The sequence below is a fragment of the Falco naumanni genome, chromosome 3 (genome assembly GCF_017639655.2).
Source record: "Falco naumanni isolate bFalNau1 chromosome 3, bFalNau1.pat, whole genome shotgun sequence".
Classification (NCBI taxonomy): Eukaryota; Metazoa; Chordata; class Aves; order Falconiformes; family Falconidae; genus Falco; species Falco naumanni.
The window spans coordinates 90895328-90918817 of record NC_054056.1 but is presented as its reverse complement, the minus strand read 5'-3'; the positions used below and the strand labels follow the sequence as shown (position 1 = coordinate 90918817).

Here is a 23490-nt window from a genome sequence, read left to right as displayed (position 1 = left end):
CGAGGCTGACAGCTGTCTGGGACAAGGGCTGTATTTTTGATGTATGTTTGTATGGTGCTTGGCACAAAGGAGCTTGGTCTCTGACTGCGTATGTTAAATAATAATGATGTTGTTTCCAATTCTTTCAATCTCAGCTTTGTAACTGTTTCAGAAGTTCTCTTTTAAATAGTTAGAAGCAAATTATTACTTCAGCAATATTTTCCATACCAGCTATGATTTCTTTTAATAATCTAAGTGATTTTTCCAATATTCCTCACAAGCACTGTATTATGCCTGTATTGTTTTACTGATTTTAAACCCAAGACCTAATGATATAGAGGTCTGCTCCAGATGTCTGAATAAAACTGCACAGTACAACCCCTGAAACCCAAGGGCTGCTGCTCTGGAGGGATGCCTTACTAACAAGAGGCAGGACGAGGAGTACAACACACGCCTTTTAATACCTGGCATATGCCCTCAGTGTCAGTGATAACTTAGTCTTTAGCGTTCTTCCCTTGGAGTATTTACTTATCTCATAATACTTAAGGGATGCCCTTGTCTTAGCATAGGAAGTGACATAAGCATCGGAAGTGTCAGGCCACTGTCATCAGTAAACATCCCTAATTAAAGAAACTCACTATTTGCTGGTTCGTCATTGTGTTTGGGCTCTATTGTACAGTCAAGATAATCTCTTTCTATTTCCTAAGTGGAAATCGGGATCTGCTTCTGTATTAAACCAGTCTCTAATCCTTGTACCCAGCTAAACATAACCACAATCTATTTATGTATTGGGCTATCCCCAATTAAACTGAAAAAGACTATAACCTAGTTCAGCCGTTGGGTAACACTGAGTATTAACGGTGGCTATTTTTAACATTAAGATGTTTCAGTCTTGCTGTGTTAAATAAAAGCTTGAACTAAGCTTTTTAATGCTTGCTGTCACTTATGGCCACATGGGCTTGAATATGTAACAAGGTGATGATGACCCCCAACTTTTCTGGGCTGGGCTGGCTTGGCTGTGATCTCCTCCTGATGGAGGAGTTCCCCAGATGTCCCCTGCCCGTTCCCCAGATGGGGTGGCAACTGAAGTCCCTGGCTTGCCCAAGCCCTACAGGAGGCAGCCTCTACGGCAGTCCTGAGCGTTTTGATGTGGGTTTGAACTTGGCAGCTCCTTCCCTCCGCTGCAGCTGGCGCGGTGACAGCAAGCAGAAGGGTCTGTTAAGCCTGCTTGGGAATTTCTCCATGTATGTTGGTGTTTAATAAATCGCTTTCCCCCCAGATGCAATGCACACAATTTGTGCATTTAAACAGGTTGGTTTGGGGAACTTGCTGCTCTGTTGTCAGGGAAGCAAACACTCCACAAGTGCATCATGGAAAGACAATAACTAAAGTAGTGACGCAGACTTTAAATGAACAAGAAGGTTACTACCAAGTGATTTGTGTAGCTCTAATGAAGTTAGTAATTAATATCACAGACAGTGCATTTGACTCTGCAGGACACTATACCTTACTTTTTCACATCTGAACTTGGGGTTATTCTGTCTTTTGCTTTGCCATAGGATGCAGAGAGCTGGTGTGGCTGCCAGTCTTCAGTGCTGGCTATGGTTATCCCTGTCACCGCGTTTTGTTTTCTTCAAAAAGGATAAATACATATGATTGCTACTTTCATTGCTTCCAGACCAAGCCAGGGCCAGGCAGCCGAGGTTCTGCTAGTATTGGATGCTAATCTGTTGAAGCAGCATCTTCAGCAGGGGCTATGCAACGTGCAGCTGCCACTGAGAAACCACTGGCGTGGTCTGGAGGTGAAATTAGAGTTGTGAGGCCAGCAGCAGAGTGTTGGCAAGTACACTTAACAAGTTAATGAGTTATATGCAACATAAGGACAATAATAATCATGTGATTAATCAGAAAATAAACCAAAGGTGCCGTTGAAGACCTGCAAGGTGAGGGCAGTCAGCAGGGAGAATCCAGGGTAACAAAGGCAGTAGATATACCTGTCCTTTGTGTGAAGTGTGAGAAGCATCCAGGTATGTGTGTTGCACAGGTTTTGCTGAACCAGAAATGTGCAGGTATATGGGGCATGAGGTGTTCATTCCCATATGGATGTGGATCCCCTATCATATGGAACATGTGGACTTTCACTGCTGTTTTCCCTTTATGCAATTTGGACAGGTTTTAAAATCTCAATTATGCTTGATTTTGACTTATTTTAAGGGTGACTTGTGATAGACACCAGTGTGAGAGGAGAGGGAGGCATCTCATAAGAGCAGATATTTGACGATCAGGTAAGCTGTCAGAGTTTTTCCGTGTGATCCTTTAATGAAAGAACATCTTGTCCCCTAAGGGTGCTGCTCATTTTAGCTTCACCTTTTCCTTAAGTTGTGAGCGAGGGAGAGGACAGGAGACAATTTAGCACCAAAGCCTACCCTAGCTGCTCTGCTGCCCCTTCTGAAGGGGTCCATTTCCCTCCACTGACTCACTGAGCCCAAGCTGCCCTTGAGAATACCCTGCTGATGGGGCAGAAATTCTGCAGGCAGCATTATACTGCCCAGCAGTGGTGGTGTAATTGCCAGCAGCATAGTCTTGGGGGCAGAAGTCAAACATATTTTCTCTGCCTTTTGCAATAGGATGTGTCTGGACTGTTCCCCCTCACGTCCCTCTTCATTAACTACGATATGCGTAATCATCTCAGTTCATGTTTGTGGTACGTTGAGTCTTACTTTACGATGCCACAGAACTGTTTAAAATCCGTCAGACCACGGCTGCAGAGAGCACACAACGATGGCAGGGAGAGCGTGGCTGGGGAGCCGGCTCGCTCACTCTGCTGTCAGCCAGTTGTGAGCTACGTAGAACGGAGATTTGTAGAGCATCAACAATCAGATCTAGCTTTGTAGAGCATCAACAATCAGATCTAGCTTATGAGTCATCCTAGAATTACGTTCCTTGGGCTTGTGAACTTTGAATTAGCTATTTTTCTTTTAGCTTCTACATCTGCCAGCCTGACCACTGATTAAACTTCCACCAGCACAGAGGATTTGTGAAACCCAGGGCTGTAGCTACTTCCACAGGCTTAAGAAATCAAAGCTTTTCCCTACCAGTATCCCTACCAGTATTTTTGCTTCACTGGAACCGTGCATGTCAGGTGTGCAGCTTTGGAGCAGCTCACCTGAGAAATGTGCTTGAGCAACTGATGGACATTCCCTTTTCTAGCCACCCGTATCTTTGAATCGGTAGCACGCTCAGTGTCCTTAGTTTCATGAGAACAAGTCCTCCCCTATTAATGTGAAACTCTAGTAGCTTTCAGCAGAAAAAAAGGTTAAAAAAGCATTAAATAATGTGTTAATTACCATGAAGAAGGAAAAATGTGTGTGACAGAGAACTTGCAGTCCGCTGCTTCTGAAAAGGACAGTGTTGTCCCACACATTATCACAGAGATGTACATTTTGCAGATGCATGATTGGCACTGGAGCACAATGAAGTGAAAGTTTTAAAGGTTCTGCCACCCATCAAAATTATTGATTTCAGTTAGTAGTGATGGCTTTTTTTGTTATGCCCAGCTCCTGCGTTTACTGCCTGCTCTCAAAATGAATACATTTTATTAAAACCATAGAGAGAAAGCAAGAGACAAAAAATTGGTGGTTGTAGAAGGTCACCCAGCAGCTTGAGCACAGACATACATGTGTGCATGTGCGTGTTCCAGCTAGAAAGCTTGAGAGGATCCTGCTGTAGCTGTGCCAGCCCTTTCTGGCTCCTGCAGGAACACAAGAGCTTTCAGTGCCAAGGAACTGGCTTTGCAAAGCAAGACTGAAGCTGGCAGCATTGTAACTGCTGGCATTTTTTTGAGTATGCTTCCTGAAAAACATGCTGGCTGTGATCTTCCTTTCTCAGGAGGCTGGATGGATGGAACAGGATGTGTCCGTGGTGATGCACAGTGATAATACAAGTTGGCTTGCAGAAGCAGAGCAGAAAACTCCACAAGCCGTGCTCCCTTATGTATTAGTGACACTCGGTCAGTGTGGATGGCAACAGAAGTAATTCCTTCCCAGAAGTGTCCCAGCAGCTACTGGGAAAAGACCCCTGTTGCCATCCACACTGAACATGGCACATGTACTTGTTTCTCCAGGTTTGTGGCCAAGTTTCTTGTGCGTTTATGCACCTCCTGTACTACAGCAGGATAGTTTTATTGAGTGTTGCATATGTAATGATTACATCTTAAACCTTGTCTTACTTATTGCCTGTCAAAAAAAGCACTGGTAAATATTTGCCTTCAGGCTGTTGTGGATTTCTTCATTTCATTTGACTGCCAATCTAGCTTTCAGGCAGCGCAGTTTCAGGCTAGCGTTAATGCAGAGAGACTCGTCTCCTTCTCTGTCTGGAGAGAGACATCTCTGCGATTCACACAACCTGTGTTAGATGAATCACCCTGGAGCTGCCTGGTTAACCCTGTCTGCTTCCCTCTGGGAGTCAAGGCAAGTAGTCTAAATGAGGTGAAGTGAATCCTGCCTGCAGCACTCAGCGCTAGTTGTCCTGTCGTGAACACAGTACAACAGAGATGAAGAATTAGATCTTCAAAAAGAAAATAATCAGCATATTCTCACTTACATGTTCATTTTCACATCTTACATTTTGGAAAACTGGAAAGTACGTGCTGAAAGACATGGGAGTAAAGCCCTGTAAATAAAAAGAGATGCCGTTGTTCAATTAAATAGACATTAATTATGCCTGACTGTGTAGAGCATCTCACTCAAAGGCATTTCGTATGGCTCCAATCAGCTTACAGTCTGATGCTGGAGAAAGCGTGTGTTTTGCTGATAAACATGAGCCCAGGAGCCAGAAAATCCAAACAAGGCGGTGAATCACCAAGTAATCGCATGAAGCATCACTTTACTAGGTGCTGGTGTGGTGAGTGGGCAGCCAAACGCTGAACCAGGGGGACCGGATGGATGATACTGTAAACGGGGAAAGACAAGAGCCACCGGCTCCCTCCAAGCAGACCATATTTAGCTGTGGTTTTGTTACTTCCAGTTGTCTGTGCAGTAAAGAGAGCTGCTGGGGGGGGGGGGGGGGGGGGGGGGGCGGGGCGGGGGGGGGATACAATGCCCCGACGCCATACTCCAGCTGTGGCCTGGGCTTTTGGAAGAAGAGCGTAGCTGCTTTACCCACCGGCATGTGTTGTGCATTTTTACACGCCACCTTTCTCCTGGTTCAGGTGTGAAGAACAGCCTTGGCATGACCTCAGCTGAAACCGGTCTGGCCGAACCCAGCTCTGCCTTGGCCAGACCTCAACGATATGCCACCACCTTTCCTCAATGAGTGTGCCAAGTGGGTGTTGGGGCCCTGAGGGCACCCACAGCCCTGCCCAGCTTCCCAGGGCTCCCCCACCCTGTCCAGGACCTCATGTCAGCTCCTGCCCCAGTGGTGGGATTCCTCCACCCAGACAATAAGCCCAAAACACCTTTTAATGATGTCAAACCAGGAGCAGTTTTGCAAGCCAAGGTGGGTCGGAGAGCTCAGCGGTGCTTTGTTTCCATCCCAGGCAGGCTTGCTGTGTAGATAAACGTAATCAGGACCTCAAAGTCAGGCTCTGGCCACCACATACAATATTTTTAAAGTAAATTTGCTTTTATTGGCAGGCTTTTGAGGGCTTCCTTTGTAATTTTGTGTGAGTATGCCTGACTGTTGGTAGCTACTGTTGGTTGCACTTGGTGTAATAGTCTTGGGCACCACAATGAAGAAGAAACTGCGTTTGGAGAAAAAGACCTTTTTCTGGATCTCCCTTCAACATTTCTGAAGATCAGAGGCCCAGATTATTCTGCTGAGATTTCTAACCTACATTTTGCTAACGGAGAGGTTGCCTATCATTAAATTACCACCATGACTTAGTGCTATAAAATCAAGTTACTGAGATCTGTGAGGGTTGCAGCTGCAAAGGAGACCATGGTTGCCAAATCTGATTGCACCGAGGACTGCAACATACCACAAAGATCCCAGCTGCAAAAAATGGTCTGTGCTGGTGCCATTTGTCTGAAAGTTTTTTTAGCTCAGTATTCGAAGAACATTTATGGCTAGCTCACATCTTACTATTATTAGTATATTATGATTTTTTAATTTGCGTTGATTTCATTTGAAAAGCACATTTATTAATGTCATATATGACTGAATCCTGTTTCCTGGACAATTATCGGCAGAATTCATTGATGTTATTCAGTGCAAGGGTGGCAAAGAGACAGTCTTTTTTCTAAGTAACTCCTACTGAAATAATCTGGTTTTGCCATTTGCTCTTTATCATTGTTCTTTTTTTCCCACAGCTGACGGTTTTTTAAATTGTTTTGCCTTTTCAGTTAACTAGACTAAAAAGTAACTTGTATTTTATTATGAACTGAACTGCATCCCTTCCTCTGGCTGCTCATTTCTCACCCTTTGCTGAGTATTAGACTGTGCTGGCTTAGTGCATTAATGGGGAAAATACACATTAGAGTCACCAAGGCTCTACAGCGCATGCATATGGAGCGCGCCCTCCTTTTGATACATCAGAATCCAGATTATCTACAAGTAATAGACTAATGAGGGGTTCTCTAATGAGGTAGCTGATTAAAGGCAATCCTATTCCCCAAGAGCTCTAATGCTGGCTTTCCCTGCTGTCTTGTGCACAAGGAGTACAGGTCAGTGCTTCTTCCCTATGCTTGTGCTCCATCACCAAAGGATCATGTTCTGCTTTTAGTGCCTAGTTAAAGAATTGTAAAAATGCTGCTGTGGTATGGGGGAAAAAAAGGTGGTGGAACAAATTCAATACCCCCTGCAAACAATTGCTGGGAACAGAGTCTACCAAATCTATTCCTCTGAAGGGAGCAGTGGCTTATTTTTAAGGGTGGGTTGGGGTGGGTGGGAAGGGGTGGCACTTTAAGGTGCTCCTGATTCTGTTTCCCTAAAAATAAATCCAAGTTTTATTATTCCTTAATTTCTGAGTGTCTTTCTCTGTCCCTTCCCCCACTTAAGACCCTCAGTAGTTCTCCTCAGGCACATAATCCTTCATTTCCCTACATCATACCTCCCAGTTTCAGAGTATTTTATCCCTGGTACCTTTCTCGCTCAGCATGAAACTTCCTACCTGGTCATTGGATGTGAAGCAGGAAAGGCAAAGACAAATCCATGGGCATGAGCTGACGTAAATAATTGCTACGGGCCTAATGCAGCTTCATCGCACACGTATTTTTGCTTTTTTTTCTATACTCGCTCACGGAGCTGCAGGAACAGATGGTGACTGGAGCAGCTCCCCCGGGGCACACAGTAAACGGCTGGTATTCCCAGTGTGTCTGTACCATCCAGCCCAGCACTGTGCCTAGACCCGAACCCATTTCTGTCCCTAGCTGGTGTTACTGGTGGGGCTAAGAACTGCCAAGGGGCAGCCAGCACTGACAGATGTGAGAAAAAAAATGTGAAATGCTGCAAATGTGAAATGAAGGTGTACTCTCCTGCTAAATGCATGGGGAGAAAGTGCACTTTCAGACACTGTGCATTCCATTTCTAGTAAAATAAATCTGAAATTTGTTTTTCCTGCTTTGTTGAGTTTTTTTCCCCCTTGCATTTCCCTCCCCCTCCAAGTTGATTCAGATTCTCTCTATACACAACCCTTATGCCAGAAGGTGATTTGAGGAACTACTTTTGCCTTCATAGACATAAATACAAAATGGCTAATTAAGTGTCACTAAAAAACGCTGATGTTTTATATCCAATGGAAAATTTCTGTCTAATTGCTCTGGGCATCACCCGGTCTAATTGTAACTGTCTGGAGAAGGAATGCAGGGCTGTTACTCTGCGATGTTTACTTCATCCTGCTGCAGGGGGCATTCCTTTTAGACATGACTATTGAAGCAGAGAATGGATAAGATGGGTGAGAAGCAATCACTCTGAGTTTTAATATCGCACCAGGCAGTAACATCCAAGCGCTCATATGCTTTATGATGGCACGTGGCCTTGTGGTTTGTGTCTCCTTGTGCCTGTGCCTCAGGCAGGCTGGGTTGCAGAGGTGTGGACTAGCAGAGAGTGCAAGAGGGCTGAGGAGTCCAGGGCTGCATCAGCCTCCATCAGTCTACGAGGTGGCATTTGGAAACCCAAGCCTACAGCCAGGCCTGTTGAGAAAGGCTCAGTTCATCTATTTCATCAATCAACCCGCTGTTATCCCTTGCAAGGAGGCTGGAAACACTGTACCTCTCCCCAGATTTGAAAGAAAGTAAGGAAAAGTTTTCCCCACAGATATATAGTGATTGAAATTCATGAGTGCTGATAGTGTTCCCTGAGGAACAAGAGCTCTTCGTCATGTGGAGGCAGGCAGTAGTACAGAATGGGACCTGAAGAGTTAATTGTGCAGTTGGAAAACAAGAATAGGCTTGGAAGAGGCAGTACAAAGGAAAACACATGTGCAAGTTTCTCAAGTGCAAGTGCTTCATGCCATGGTCGGGACAACCCTTATGGATGGCTTTATAGAAGAGATATATTGTGTGGTTGCTGGAGAGCTGTGTTTTCTTTGTCTGCCTTGAATTTTATGAAGAGCATATGGAAGATGATGTCTAGCCATTCCTAATCTAACACTAACTGTAACTAAACACAAAGGCTTTTCTGACTTCGGTTTATTTCTGCTGTCTGCGCTTTCTGCTATGATATGTAATAAACAGTCAGATGAGTTGTTAGAGCCTACAGTTCTGCTGAGATCAATCTGGCCATAATTCTCTCCAGTCCTGCTGTGGGCAGGTTTGTCTCTTTTATCCGTGGTGACAAATTCTGGACAACTTGAAGAGACCTAAGTGAACCCGAGGTGCAGAGCACAGTACTCCAACAACTCGCTCACCTTCATGATTTCCAGCATGTTTCAAAAAACAGGAGCAACTTCAGCTGAGTATGCTGACATCTTTTTGCAAACCGCTGGCCATGCCATAGATCTTCCCTGACAGAGATATTGTTGCGTTTTGTGCAGTAAGTATTAAAAGCCATTCTGCACATCCTATGCAGAGGGACGTGGCACTTGGTGCTCCTTGGGATTATCACTCAGCAGCAGCGTCTCGGTGCCTGATGTGTGAGAGACAGGTGAGGTGGAGATGCAGGATGAGGGCCAGTTCAGCTGCTGCCAAGCACTGAAACACAGGTGAAGGAGAATCAGGACATATTTTCGCTCAGTTCTCCCCTTGGTAGTTCTGAATAATTTCTATGTACATTGACGAGTGCCTATTACTTTTGGAAAAGCTCCTGGCTCTTCAAACTTAAGAATGGGCTCAGGAGGTCCCTGAAAATCCCCATGAAAGACATAGGAATGCAATAAAGCCGAAGGGGAAACCAAGCAGATTTCAGTTGAAGAATTTTGCAAAGGTCTGCTTTTTCAGGGGAAACCCAATTATTTTTACAGTGGAGGAACGTGAAATAAGTGCTAGGCTGCAATCATAGCAAGAGGTGTTTTTTTCTGCATATCATTGCTCCCTTTAATAAAGGTACATTGTCAGTTAAAGATTTGCTTGCCTGTAGCAAAAAGGGTGAGAAGAATGGGCTCATGAAAATTTTTTTTCCCTGCTCAGAAACAAAGTTGTTCAGACTTCCTACAGGCTGAATAAGAATTAGTCACCTATTAGATTTAGGGGCTGATAGAGTAACTAGGAGATTGTAAATATAAAGGAAAGCTGTAGGGGCTTGGTTCTGAGCTCTTCATAGTTAATCCAGAGTCTGGATAATTGAAAGCTAACTATAGAGTTTCTATATACTTTTATATAAGTTGTGGTACCCCTACTGAGTCGTTCTGTATAAGTTTATTACTCTTCATTTGTTAATCAAGAAGTATTTTGCATATGTTGTTAGAAGTGTCACCTAGTGGCACACATTACAGTTTTTAATATATTTTTCCTTCTGGCAAAATTTCTTTTCTCAATGAGCTATGAAACTATACAAATTTAAGGAGCAGACTTTGGGTTTGTGGCAGGTACACTATATATCTGATCCTGTGGACAGTATCGGCTCTGTGCTACTCTGACTTTTTGCAGACTTGGTGTGTTCTGACGCATCTTTGCCACCATGCAGCTGCAGTAGCACTGAATTTGTAGCTGGATGTTTTTTCAAGCCCTTGCTAGTAAAGGGTTGCAGCAGAAGTGAGAGCTCATTATGCAGTTCAGGAAACTGGGTCACTTTGGAGTCACTTGGAGGCTGACAGAGAAAAATAGGATTGTAAATATTAGAGCTTTTTTAAAAAAAAAAATAAAACAAAACAGAATAATATTCCTACTTTTAAGATAATTCCAAAATAATATTCAGATATTTTATTCTGGACAAACACTTTGCCCGCAGGAGGTTAAGTGTATTTTGCAGACAGAGAACGTAATAAATTTACAGCAATTTATGCATTAATGAAACATTTCATTTTTTAATCAGCATTAGTTTTGATAACATTTGAATGAAAAACAGAGTGGGGTGAAATGGCATCTATTATTCTGGTTTTTTTTTTCGCTTTCCTGTTTTCATCATGCAACAACCAAACGTGTTTATTTTACTGGCAATATTAAGACAATCATATGATTTTGAGTAAGTCTTTTGAGATTGTTTGCAACTTTTTGCTCTTCTGCATGTCTGCTTCCTCCCAGCTGGGGGCTGGCTGTTGTATGGAAAGGCCAACCACGTCACGGAAAAGCCCTGTCTCTGATCAGATGGGCTTAATATAAACCAGGTTTGCCGAGAAAGAATTAAAGAGGCAGCCCCAAAGCAGGAGAGGATTTACTTCGGCAGAGCAGCTGAGTGTGCTGCAGCCCGCTGAGGGAGAAGGGTCGTGCCAGCGAGGGACCCCGCTGCTTGGAGGAGCCTGGCAGAAGTAAGGCAGCGCTGGTTCGGACACAGGCTGTTACTGTCGGTGCTAGAGACTCAGGCGGCTAAATGCAACCCAGGGAATCAAAACTAGTTTGAACTCGGAATGTAGTGTGTGACAGGGACTCGTCTGGCTTTGTTTAATGAAGGATGAAAACGTATTAGGGGTGAATTTGTAACATGTTCATGTTTCTGACGGTTTAGTGAGTGACTGTTAGTTGCAGGTTGTGAGTTAGGCACTGTTGTTTGAACCGGAGCTGTTTTTTCTCATCTGGTCTTTTCAGTGGGGGAACTGCAAGGAAAAAAAACCACTGCAGTAAATATTTCATTTTGTTTTTGAAGCCGCCTTTGCTTGGTTTGCAATTTCTAATTTAGATATATTTCTTACTGACAACGTTACTGTGACTAGGACCATGCAAAGGATCTTGTTTTGCCCCTAAGTGCTGCACATCGCAGAGAAAACGTTGCGTATGTGGAAGTAAGTTCAGACAGGGTGTGCTTTTTCTGTATATTCGTCCCATGTCCTGCTGTGCATTTATTCACAGAAGTTTTCCGTTTTGTGTGAAGAGGAATAATAATTTGTGTTGTTTTGGTGCTTTGCTGTACTCTTTTTCATTTGCCACCTATTATTCAGGTTTCAAAGAGGTCAGGTGCATGTTACGGACAATTATCCTATTTACTAATAAGGAGAAGAGAGCTGAGAAACATCAGATAGAAGGCAAAAAGCAAAATGTCTAAATAACTGTCACTTTGGGAAGTGGAATGCATCAAAGTAACTTTCCTAAAAATGGTAGCTGTTGGCTCGTGAGAATGACATCACTGTCCTCTGCCTCCAAGCAAGGCAAAATAGAGTTTGCTGAGTGAAAGGTAGTTAAGAGCCATGTTTAGATAAGAAGAGTGAACCTATCTAGCTGATTGTGCAGTAAATGAAGTTAATGATTTAATACCTGTGAATTTATGAGCTTTTTCTCCCATTGCTGCCTCCTAAAGCAGCTAGAACCTGCACAATGTGAAAGATGCTGTACATCCAGCTGCATCGGGAGTCTGAGGCAACTCGGACCAGTGCCTCTGTTTGCCCCCCGTTATGCACAAAGGATGAGGAGCCGTATCTGTAGGTGCTGCCTGTACTGTAGGGTGCCCTTCAGCAGGGGTCTAGCTCTTGTGTAGGACAGCTCTGGTGAATGCTGCCCCTTCCTTCTCCTCCTGGGACACAGAACACAGCAATGCCTCGCCCTTTCCAGGGCTGAGCTACACCTAGCACAGCCACGAGCTTGTAAAGGCTAAACAATGATAGAACTTAGCACATGAGGGTGGTATGATCCTGAGGAAACAGCCTCTGACTCACTATGTCGTGTACCAGCAACTACAAAAGTGCAGAAAGTCTAATTTTTCTTTTGTTGTATACTAGATCCCTATAGAAAAGCAGGATGGGCTGCCTTGAAGTTAATGAGAGAGCGTTAATGCATTTCTAAATGTTTTATGGGTAACACTTATGATTTCCCTGTTTCTCACTAGGGGTGAAAAATGACCCTTAACAACGTTACCATGCGTCGCACCCACAACAGCAGCCTGCAGCAGCAGCAGCAGCGATGGAGCATCCCTGCTGATGGGAAGAATCTGCTGGTCCAGAAAGACTCCAATGAGTACAACCCGCAGAAGCGATACACCATCAATCCCGATGAATATTACAGAAGGAGCTGGTCCTCAGAGTCATCTGACTCTGTCATCTCCTCTGAGTCTGGCAGCAATTGCTACCGGGTGGTGCTGATCGGGGAGCACGGTGTAGGCAAGTCCTCGCTAGCCAACATCTTTGCAGGGGTGCATGACAGCATTGACAGCGACTGTGAGGTGCTGGGAGGTAGGTCGTTATGTCCCAGAGTGTTTGTGTGTGTTTGCAATCAGCTCTGCCAGTAGTAATTGGCACAGAAAAACAGAAAGACCATTTAGTCAGAAACTGAGCTAACAAACATTTGGATCTGATCATCAAAACTGATTCAACTCATGCATCTCTCTAAAGAAAACAAGAAAGCAAAATGAGTAAGCTACTCACCACAATGACTGAAAGCTTCTGAGAGAGAACAATTCAGATTCCCATGCTATTTCATTCCAAAATACCTGTTGGAAGCTGCCTCATTCCTGCCTCTGATAATGCTACACAAGTGGCTGGTTCAGCTTTCATGCTGGTCCAACATTTGTGTCACTGCTGGCTCCATGCTGCTGACTCCAGATTTCTATGGGGGAGAGAAAACAATTAAAGGTCCTCATGGTCTACAAGAATAAAAGGCTTAGAAACAGTATATAAAGAAAAATAGAAAAGCCACTGCTGAGTCCTTCAGTCACCTCCAAAGTATTTAACATTAGAAGGCATCTCAGCTTTTCTGTATAAACACATTGCCTCAGCGTAGGCTGTGTGGAGTTTAAGTAAAATATATTTCCTCCTCATTTCATGTTACTTGCACAGCATGGGTTCCCCCAGGGGAAAACCAGATAAAGGTCCTTCAGCAGTATAGGAAAATTTCTATTGCCCAAACAGGGGGAAAAGGCACAAGCTGTAGGGTTTTCTTTGATGCTTCCCCCTTGCTGTCTTCCTCTATTTTGTTTGGAATTGCAAAGCATCCTTTAATCCCAAAGATCAGATCATGCAGAAGGTGAAGCTGTGGCACCAAGCGCTGAGCTATACTGTGTGCAAGATGTTGATGTGGAAGGGTGGTGCTGCAACAGAAAGCTGCTGTGGTCCTAAGGAGGCAGACACTGTCCCTGTCAGAGGACAAGCAGTTTACAAGCTGGCTTTGCTCCTCACTGTGCAGGACTGTCCTCATCTCTCCCGTATCTCTCCCCTCTCCTGCCTGCTCTCCCTTGGTGCGATGGTGCCAGCGCTAGCACAGAGAGTTTCTGGGCTTCTGTTCCAACCCTCAGTAGAACACAGGCAGGACAACCTTTTGTGTCTTTAACTCTCCAGTTAGGAGACATTTCGACCAGGATTTAATACAGCCGGCATCAGGAAGGTTGGACCCGTATTTTCCTTGCTTGCTGTCAGACTCGGGGCGGAGATCTTTGTGCCTTTGGGGAATCTGAAGTTCCCCACGGTGCAGTCACTCTGAATCAGTTATCCAGGTGTGCTTTGTCTTCGGCTTCTACCACTAGCTTTTCCCATAATACCACCAGCTCCTTGGCCTGGACTATCTCTGATAAAAGTTTTACTAGTGCTACACAAGCTAACTAGAGTAGGACCCTTGAGCAACCAGTCAAAAGTGCAGCTGATTTGCTTTGCGCGTCCGTCAGACAGTTTTCTTTTCCATGCGCAGCTGTATGGGTTCCTCTTCCCTTTGCACTTCCAGAAATATTGCCCAGAGTGTAGGAGGGACAGATTTTCAAGACCAGCTCTGCTGAGGTATTGGAAAACTTGCTATTGTTGTATATCTCCTTTTTTAGTCCCAGTTTTGAAATAAGCATGAAATGAACTAATTTCTCACTTTCAGTGTGTTTTATAGTCTATGGAGGTTCCTTAGGATTGACTAAGGTGCAAATCAGTGCTGAATATGACCATTTGGACATAATATTTTTGAGGAGAGTGATTTGTAGCCTCTCCATGCGTAACAGAGTGGAGGAGTCCTCTGGATGTTGTCCTCTGGTCTGTGTGGAGCTTGTTCTCATGCAGATGCTTGGTCAGTTGAAGAAACTAGTCTCCAAACTCCAACTTGCAAACTGGAAACTTTATTACAAGAGAAGACGGTTTCAGGGTAGCCAAATCACAGAGGGAGTGCAGCTGCTTTTACAGACAGGCTTTGCTATTGACTGTAAGATTAAGCTAACTCATGGACACAAATGTCATGCTATTGGGCCTGCAAGGGAAACTGCTCCTATTGATTAGCTCTGGCTTTTTAATCTTCCCACTTTAAGCTGCATCAAGCCTGGGCTTGTTTTGATTTTATTTTAAATGTGCAATATTTTTGGCTCATAATCATAGTTTGGCTCAATATCTTTTGCATGGGTGTAGCATGATTCCTGGCTTCGAGGAAAGGCTCTGGTTATAACTCAGGGGAAAGTTCACCCCATTAATGCCCGGCAGAAGTTTTGTGAGGCAAGGGTTGAGACACGGTCCTGTCTACAAACGTGGTTGGGACAGACCCCTTAAACACTGCAGTGAGAGGGGTGGTACGCTCAGAAGCCCTCAGCCTGGCATTTTTCGCTGACCAGCAATGCAAGACTAGAGATGGGTCCAAACCCCTTACCGCTCACCCAAATGTCCCCAGGTTTGGGGAAAAGAAGGAAGATTAGTATCTGAAGCAGAAGCCAGAGCGAGATATCAGAGCAAGAGTTGATTGAAACTGTGAGTGGGAACAGCCCCCCCGATCCAAGCAGAATTTTGTCACATGGCATTTATAACCTAGGTATGCATTTCTGTGGCCTCGGTCCAAAATAACTGAACTTCTGTGGTGTGTTGATTCTTTTGTTTTTTGACATCAAAGGTAATGTGGAAAACTGTGAAATGGGAGAGAACTAGGACACAGCAGAAGTCTCTCTCTCTGAAACTCAACAGCTTTTGTCTCACACCCCCCTGTCATCATTGCTGGGTAGGCTGTTAGCTGTATTGCTCTCAGCAGCAGTGACTGTTCACCCGTAAACTGTCCCTGCTAAAGTGAAAGCAAATATTTTCCATTACTCAGCCTCGCTGGACTCTGCTGCTCCCATGGGGCAAATGTTCAGCCTTTGGTTATTTCTTCCACTGGTTCTATTTTCTCTCTCCCACATCAGATGAAGAGAATATCAGCCAAAGTAATGAACATTTCGTTTCCTGATCTTTCAGCCTCCTTCATCTATCATGGAAAGTAAGACAACCAGTAATGAACAGAGGGCAGGTCCAGTGCTGATGGAAATGAGGAAAGAACTGAATGTGAGCCAACATAAAATTTGGCTCAGTAACTTTAACTGTGAACAAATTATACATATTCAACTGCTGTTTTTTTTGTAACGTACATGATGCCACAAGTTCATATACTACCAACCTTATCTACCTTTCTGCTTTTCTTTCCAGAAGACACATATGAAAGAACCCTGATGGTGGATGGCGAAAGTGCAACCATTATACTGCTGGACATGTGGGATAATAAGGTACTTTAATATGTTCTAGTCAAACGCCAAAAGAAAAGTGCTTATGAATGACTGCTAATATCAAAAGTAGGTATCTTTGGGGAAAGAAAGTAGGTGTTTTCCTTATTTCAACATCAGGGAAAAAACAGGATTAACCCCAGCCCCGCACCAAGCCAAACATGCCTAAAGGCTGTCTCTGCAGTGTAAGCCTGAGAAGCACAAGCCTTCTTTATTTTTTTAATGATAAAACAAGACATTCAAGCTGTTTTCCAGACGATGTTCATTCCAGTTTAAAGCCAGCACAATTAATTATTTGGGGTGAGTTTTGCCCTCCTTTGTGGTGAAGTATTCATACCATCACCACATTGGAATTGCTTTTAGTATAACTGTGATTCAAACCATACCCGTTACAGTTACAGCAGGAATGTATTTGGATTGAATGTATTGGACATGAGCACAATCTGCTCTGGGCATAACGATGTCTGACCATATCATCTGAACAGCGTGAAGGAGAATGGATTCGAGACCACTGCATGCAAGTGGGAGACGCATATTTGATTGTCTACTCCATCACAGACCGAGCAAGCTTTGAGAAGGCCTCCGAACTCAGAATACAGCTCCGCAGGGCACGCCAGAAAGAAGATATCCCCATAATTTTGGTTGGCAACAAAAGTGACCTTGTCAGGTGCCGTGAAGTTTCAGTGGCAGGTAAGGAAAATGATAAGCACAAACCCAACATAAACGTCGAGTCATCTAGTAGCTTTGGAACAAACTGCAGAGCTCTGGCTGAGGGAGTACGCTGTGATCAGGACTGGGCAATAAAAGAGCAATAAAACAACGGAGGACTGGAACAGAGGGCAGAGGACTGGGAGGGGTCCGCCAGGTTCTTAAGCCTCCCTTGGCAATGCTGTTACGTGTCAGATAATCTCTTTCCTAAATTTATTAACTACTGCCATAAAAGCAGCTTAAATTTCTTCCCTTCCAGCTCTTAGTGTAAGACACTGCAGTATGTGATTTCTCTGGTAACTGAAAACTCTTTGGATTTCCGATATATGTTTATGCATAACAAGTTCAACCTCCTTTATTCTGCTGCCAAAGATTATGCCTTTTTTATAACCAGTTCTCTGTCCTCCCTGAGAAATTAAAATTCCCTCTCACCCTTTGCTCTGCTAGTCTGGGCAGGGACTGTGCAGCCTTTCGGGGGAGGTCTCCTTGCTGCCTTGGTTTGGGATGCTAAACCAGCCCTCCTTCTGCTGCACGCGAATGAATAACCACTGAGCCCGTGCACAGGAATGGGGAGACTGCCGGGCAAGCTGCTGCTGGCTCTCAGTGTCTGCAGTCAGTAATATCTCTTCTTGGAGAGTCTTCCCTGAGGCTTAGGTGACACAACATAATACACAGTGATACATTAGATGATCTCATCTTGGTCCATCAGAAATATGGGTTCCTCTGCTCGGTGTTTTCTTCTCTCTCTGTTCTACTCCTTTATTTTCCAGCTGAGCTAGACACCTTTTTTTCACTGGAGGTGTGCACAGTTCCTCTGGCTCCTGGTACAGTTGTCCCAAGTGAAGAGTTTGAACTGGTGAGCTCACCAGGAGCCCAGGGACGCCTATTTGCCTTCTCATTCCTCTCCGCCCCACCTGAAAAATGTTTTGAAAGACAGCAGGTGCATTCATGTCACTTTAGTCATCCTGGAAATGACTTCACAGCAAGTCAGAAGATAGAATAAATTGCCTTGTGTGTGAAAGACAGCTGTCAGGTTTAGTCTAGGCTCACGTAATTAAGCACCAGAACTATGATTTCAGATGTACCTCTAAAGCCACAGACAAAGTTCTGCCTTTATTTAAGAGTTTTGTACATGTGTCTGTTCACACCAAAGCTGCTACTGTCCCAAGACCCTGGTTTACACCCATGACCTCCCGTGGGGGAGGACCAGGCGCTGTCTCCTGTGCTGTGCTGTGAGCCTGGAGGGTGCTGTCACCACCCTTTAGTGCAACTTGAGGGAGTCTGCCCATGAGATGACGAGGTGTTTTTGAGTCACCACTGAATTGTCAGCCTTCAGTGTCTTGGCTCAAGTCGGTCAACCCCAGCTCCCTTCACAGCCGACAGCGAGGGCTGGGCTTTTCCAGGAGGGGATTGACCCCCCCCCTCGCTGGGAAGGCAGTGTGACACAGAGCAGATGAATCACGGGTTAGTGGGCAGCATCAAGTGATTAAAGACTTATCTGTGCCTATATTAGGCTGGAGGAATTCCCCCGGTGACGCTGGCTCCCCGCACATGGCAGCCGGCGGCCTCTTTGCCTCCCCCTGGCTTGTGATGCCTCGTGACATATCCACCTTGCAATTTTGCAGAGGGACGAGCCTGCGCTGTCGTGTTTGACTGCAAGTTCATCGAGACCTCGGCAGCTGTGCAGCACAATGTGAAAGAGCTGTTTGAAGGCATCGTGCGGCAAGTCCGACTCCGGAGGGACAGCAAGGAAAAGAACGAGAAGCGGCTGGCGTACCAGAAACGGAGAGAGAGCATCCCCAAGAAAGCCAGGCGGTTTTGGGGCAAAATAGTTGCCAAGAACAACAAGAACATGGCCTTCAAACTCAAATCCAAGTCTTGCCATGACCTATCGGTACTTTAAGAACGCTGGACTCTGCCAAAGCTTGTGGCATTTTGTGGACATGATCTAACTATGTCGTGGGACAATCAATCAATCTATATTAGATTGGGCTATCAAAGTGACTTAGGTTCACAGTCGTGATTGTGGTGATACGTGCTGGCATAAGAACAGCACAGTGCATGGAAATATCTCTCTTCCTTTTTCTTTCTTTCTTTTTTTTTTTTTTTTGGTCAGTAGTTTTAAAAGAAAAGTATAGACCAGAATGACCCAAAGTTATGCTGGGAAGCGTTCTGGAATATACCTGTTCTTTACCCTCTCACCTTTGGGTAATAATGTAAGAATCTCGAACTGTCATGACTTGAGAAGTGAATACTACACTCTTTACTCTTTCTCCTTTATATTATTATTTCTTTTTTAAAACTGTGTAAAGAATTGAGGAACTGACTGGGGATCGGTCCTTTGCCAGTTGGCTGGTCACGCTTGAGCACTCACAGCTGAAAAACCTGCATTTTGGTAGAATAGCCACCAAGACACTTGGTTGTTTTTCTTGTTTTGTTTTTGATGGTGGTTTTTTTATTTTATTTTATTTCAAGGATTGGTTTCAATGAGTTTACACATCTCTTACTTTGAAAATATTTAAGGAAAATTCTTATAATCAAATAATTTTTCCTCTCATATTTTCTTATTATGCGACTTCAAAAATCATAGTAAAATTAAAATTAAAGTGCAAGTTGTATCAAAGTGCATCAAGTGCAGGATGCTAAACCTTTATAAATCACCTGAGCTTTTTTAAGAAACCACATGGACTTCTCGTATCCAGCCTTGGCCTTTCTCTATGCCAGAGCTATGCAGTATTTATTGTTGCGCAAAATAACAAGCATTTTAATGTTGAGGGGAAATGTATTTATTACCAAGTTTCTTAAAAGAATAATGTTAATTTTATTACTGTTTTCTATCTAATATCTTTTTTCAGATATGCAAGTTTTTACTTACATGCCTTGTAATAAAATAAATAAAATATATGACTGCCTTTGAGCCTCAGTGGGAAATCCCTAAGAATTTTTCAAGTTGAGAAAATCTTTTGGGTGCTGGGCAAGATTGCTACATGAAAAGTACAGTGAGGATTCCTTACATCTCTGAACACAGGCTACTTAGCAACCTAGGTTTATAAACCAAGAATCACCCAGAGCCCCAAAGCTACGAGTGCACAGTATCCCTCATGAGCAAATGGGGTTGTGGTAGCAGAGAAAAAAATGAATCACTCCTAAAAACAGTATTTGGCCTTCAGCCTGAAAACACTTTAGAGATTTAGATAAGTACCGTCACCCCGATTTTGGAGACTAAAAGAAGTCAAATGCTACATTCAGGGACAGAAAGCCGGTAGCTGGCCTGGTGTGTCCTAATCCTCAGCTACTGTTGGACATATCTCTGTTATTTTCCTCCTGACTGTGCTGGTTTCTGTGGGTGCAGAGTTCAAGGCAGAGGAACAGTCATTGCATTTTGCCCACAGATGGCTCAGAAAAGCCGAATCTCCCACCTGGCAGGTCATCTACCTTGGTGATGAAGGCAACAAAACGGGACACCAATAAAATGAGAATTGGGCTTTCTGTCTTGGGCTGTGCAGCTTTCACGCACCAAAGGCTTTGAGAAGGGGTGAGCTCGCTGAGTGTTTGTCCAAAATACTGCAGTATTCAGGTCTCCCTGGATGGGGATTCCTGATGTAGAATAAACTGTTGGCAAGAACAGAAAACAACGTTTTGAATAGAGCACAGACAAGATCCCCGTGGCTGGATTTTGAATGAATGTTTTTCAAGTTGTTGGCATGCAACTTAAGGTTGGCTCAGAGCAGTCTAGAGAACGATACCCACTCCGATACCAGCCTTCAGAACTTTTAAACTCTCAGAACCTTTTCCTCATTCAAGAATGGAAACAAAGTTGCACAAACCAAACACATTTTTAAGATTATTTTTAAGAACTGAATGTATAGGCAAACACAGCCAGCACATTTCCTTGGTCTGTTCTATATTCAGCCAAGCTATGGACCCAGCAAATCTAAGCTAAGCAAGTTTCGAAGAATTTGTTGATCATACAGCCAAATTTGCATCAAATTTGCATCAAAGTTACCTAGTAAGTTTTTGTGCCCTCACTTATCTCCTTCCATTTCTTCCCAGGATAACAAAATTTCTTTCTAGAACACATGATTTTTTAAAGAAAAAGCCCATTACCCAGAGCTGTCAGAAGCTGCCACAGAGAGCTGTGTGGTAGTTTTGCACAGCATGCTATGTCACCACATCTTTCCCGTGGCCATGGGGAGCAAACGTCACAGCAAGTCTGTCCTCTGGAGCTGCTGCTGGACCAGGGCTGGTCCCTCTGAATAGCACAGCACTGCCTTTGGACCAAAGCAATTTAAAGAGCTGTTTCCACCTTGCATGTCCCAGTCAACCTCCTGCTGACCCTCTTGGCCCTCCCTGCAGGCTCCTGGCTTGCCCTGAGTTGCCAGGGAGAGCAAGGAGGAAGCTGTGGGGTGAAGAACCACCACCAGCAGCATGCCCTCAAAGGAGCTGTTGCTTCAGTTTGCTCAGACACCATCAGGGCATGTTACTGTCTGACCTCTGGATGTGGAGTGAAAGGGTTGGTGTTGAGCATCCACACTCTGCGCGTCTCAGGGCTTTTTGGACCTGGTCTAGCCTGGTCTTATGGACTGAATGTCCACCTGGGACTGCAATGCCTGAGTTGCACTCCTGAAAGGTACCGTGCATGGCTCCAGTGAGCTGGGCTCAGAGGAAGGACCGGAGCTTTCTTCTGCAGCTTATGAGATGAATCTGAGTCATAGCTTTAGCTGATCATGACCAGATTATCAGATACAGAAATACTTACTATTTATAACAGCTAGTGCACCTGGAATGACTAATTAATACTAATTTAATCTGGAATGCTGACATTTCAAACCCTTAATATCCACAATCCCTCTGTTCATCTCTGATGTGAGCGTCCAAAACTGTGGAATGGATCAATCAGTGATTCTAATCATTGCTCTGGCTATTTATTAAATCAGGCTACAATGACAGATCCTAATGCGATAATTACAGTGCCGGTCCCAGAGATCTGGCAGGAGCTGTGGAATACGTGAGTCACAGCAGTGAGCGCACCAAGGCCAAAATGGCCAAACTCATGGAGTCCAAATAAAATAAAATAAATATAGTGGAAAAAAAAGTCTAAGAACACACAAAATACCAGTTATGGTGTAATAGCTGTTATAAAAAGCTCTTTTTAAGAAGATAGATCAGATCAGCAAGAGGAATTAGGGGGCTTTTCCAGCTGTAATTAATTTAATCATGACAGATTAACTGCAAGAAGAAAGGTTTACTTATGCTTTGGGGCAAAATTACACTAAGGAATTCTTCATTATGATGGCACTATCTAGGTTTGCAAGGTGCTACATGCTTTTAGATTTGAGAAAAGTATTGATAAAATTTAGTGAAGCAGAAGAAAGACATCTTCAATAAAATCAATGGACGCACTGTGGATTTAACCCTCACCTACACAAGCCTTTCAACATCAGCCCCTTGGAAGGCTTTGAAGACCATGGACCAGAGTTATCTCTCTCGGGCTGTTTGCAGTTTGGATATAAATGGGAGGAAAGACTCCTGACAGCAGCAGTCCTGGTGATGGTAATGTGATCTACAGAGGGCTGCAGCCGAGGAAGGAAGCAGTTGATTTCTGTGTAGTATTGCCTCTATGACCGGCTACGACTCTTCTTTTCTTCCTGGAAAGGCTTTTAAGAGAACCTATGGCACCCAGGGAAGTGAGGGGGTGATAAGGAGTACTAATGGTGTTTTACCAGAGAGATCCCTGGATGAATAAATTCTTGAATCTCCAAAACCGAACCCTGCAACTTATTCCTTGCAACACCTCTGAAGAATGTAGAGCTAAATATATCGCATAAAACATTCCTGTGTGGGACCCACAAGCGTGGGAGATGAAAGCCAGGAGGGCTGTGGGGCTGGTCCTCCGCTGACTCTCTTCTCTCATCTAGTGAATCTGAGGGTCTCAGAAAGGGTCTCTGAAAAAAGTGTCTCTTTTCTGAGACAGTTGCCCAGTTAGGAGGGCCGTGGTGGTGTTCAGCACACTGCTGGTGTTTAACTGATGTGGCTTCCAGATGCACAAAATAGTATTTAATAAGAACTGTCTACCTTGTCTGCAATCCTTGTCAGTTCTGGTTCAGTGGGGTAGCACAGAACTGACAGGGCAGGATAAAACATGGTTTCTTTGGTGCTTGTCCACTTGTAGGACCCCTGTGACACTAAATGTGCTGTAGCACCCTAGGCACATGTGGCCTCTTGTGTTGAAATTATGCTAAATGTCACATTGCTGGGTATATTCCACTAGCACTATTAAATGTGGCAGGCTCTGTGGGAGATTTATATGCAGTGACCTCTAGGTCTGTAAATGTAGCCTCCTCAGTTAAAGAAGGGAACACCATCTTAAGCTCTTCACTATGCTCCAGAAAGGCTGTGGAGAAGCCTTGCTCCTGCCATTGCTTCCAGAAAGGACCGTGGGCCAGTGACCTGCAGGTGTAGGGACCCAACTCTGGATAGCAGCAGCTGCAGGAAGGGCGAATCCCAGCATCTGCCCTGACCGGGGAGTGTATGATGTTAGTGTGAAGCCTGACAAACCCCCCACTCACCCCCTCCTTGAGGTGCTCTTACCCCAGAAATGTCCTACAGACGTCCCAGGAAGCCAGACCTCCTTTCTCAGTGACCACCTCACACAGGGGCCAGCAATATTTCTGTATTTATCCTCTGCGATAACACAGATAAGATCATCAAAGTAGCAGCTTTTTGCCTAGAAGCACTGAATTTTAGTGTACTAATTACTTGTGATTTTAGCAAATTTTGTCTCAACAGGTTCCCTGCTGCCAGAGAGTGAGGACAGCACACCCATGTGAGAGCACACTAGTCCTGTATGGTTGCTTTACA

The 23490-nt window shown here is 44.3% G+C and overlaps 1 protein-coding gene across 1 annotated transcript; it reads left to right on the top strand.

The window, feature by feature from the left end:
• Nucleotides 1–10684: 10684 nt before the first annotated feature.
• GEM (GTP binding protein overexpressed in skeletal muscle) lies at nt 10685–19529 on the top strand. The gene is made up of 5 exons (XM_040588584.1): nt 10685–10819; nt 12328–12670; nt 15848–15924; nt 16407–16611; nt 18255–19529. The coding sequence occupies exons 2-5, from the start codon at nt 12337–12339 to the stop codon at nt 18530–18532; spliced, it is 894 nt and encodes a 297-aa protein (XP_040444518.1). The 5' UTR covers nt 10685–10819; nt 12328–12336; the 3' UTR covers nt 18533–19529.
• Nucleotides 19530–23490: the final 3961 nt, after the last annotated feature.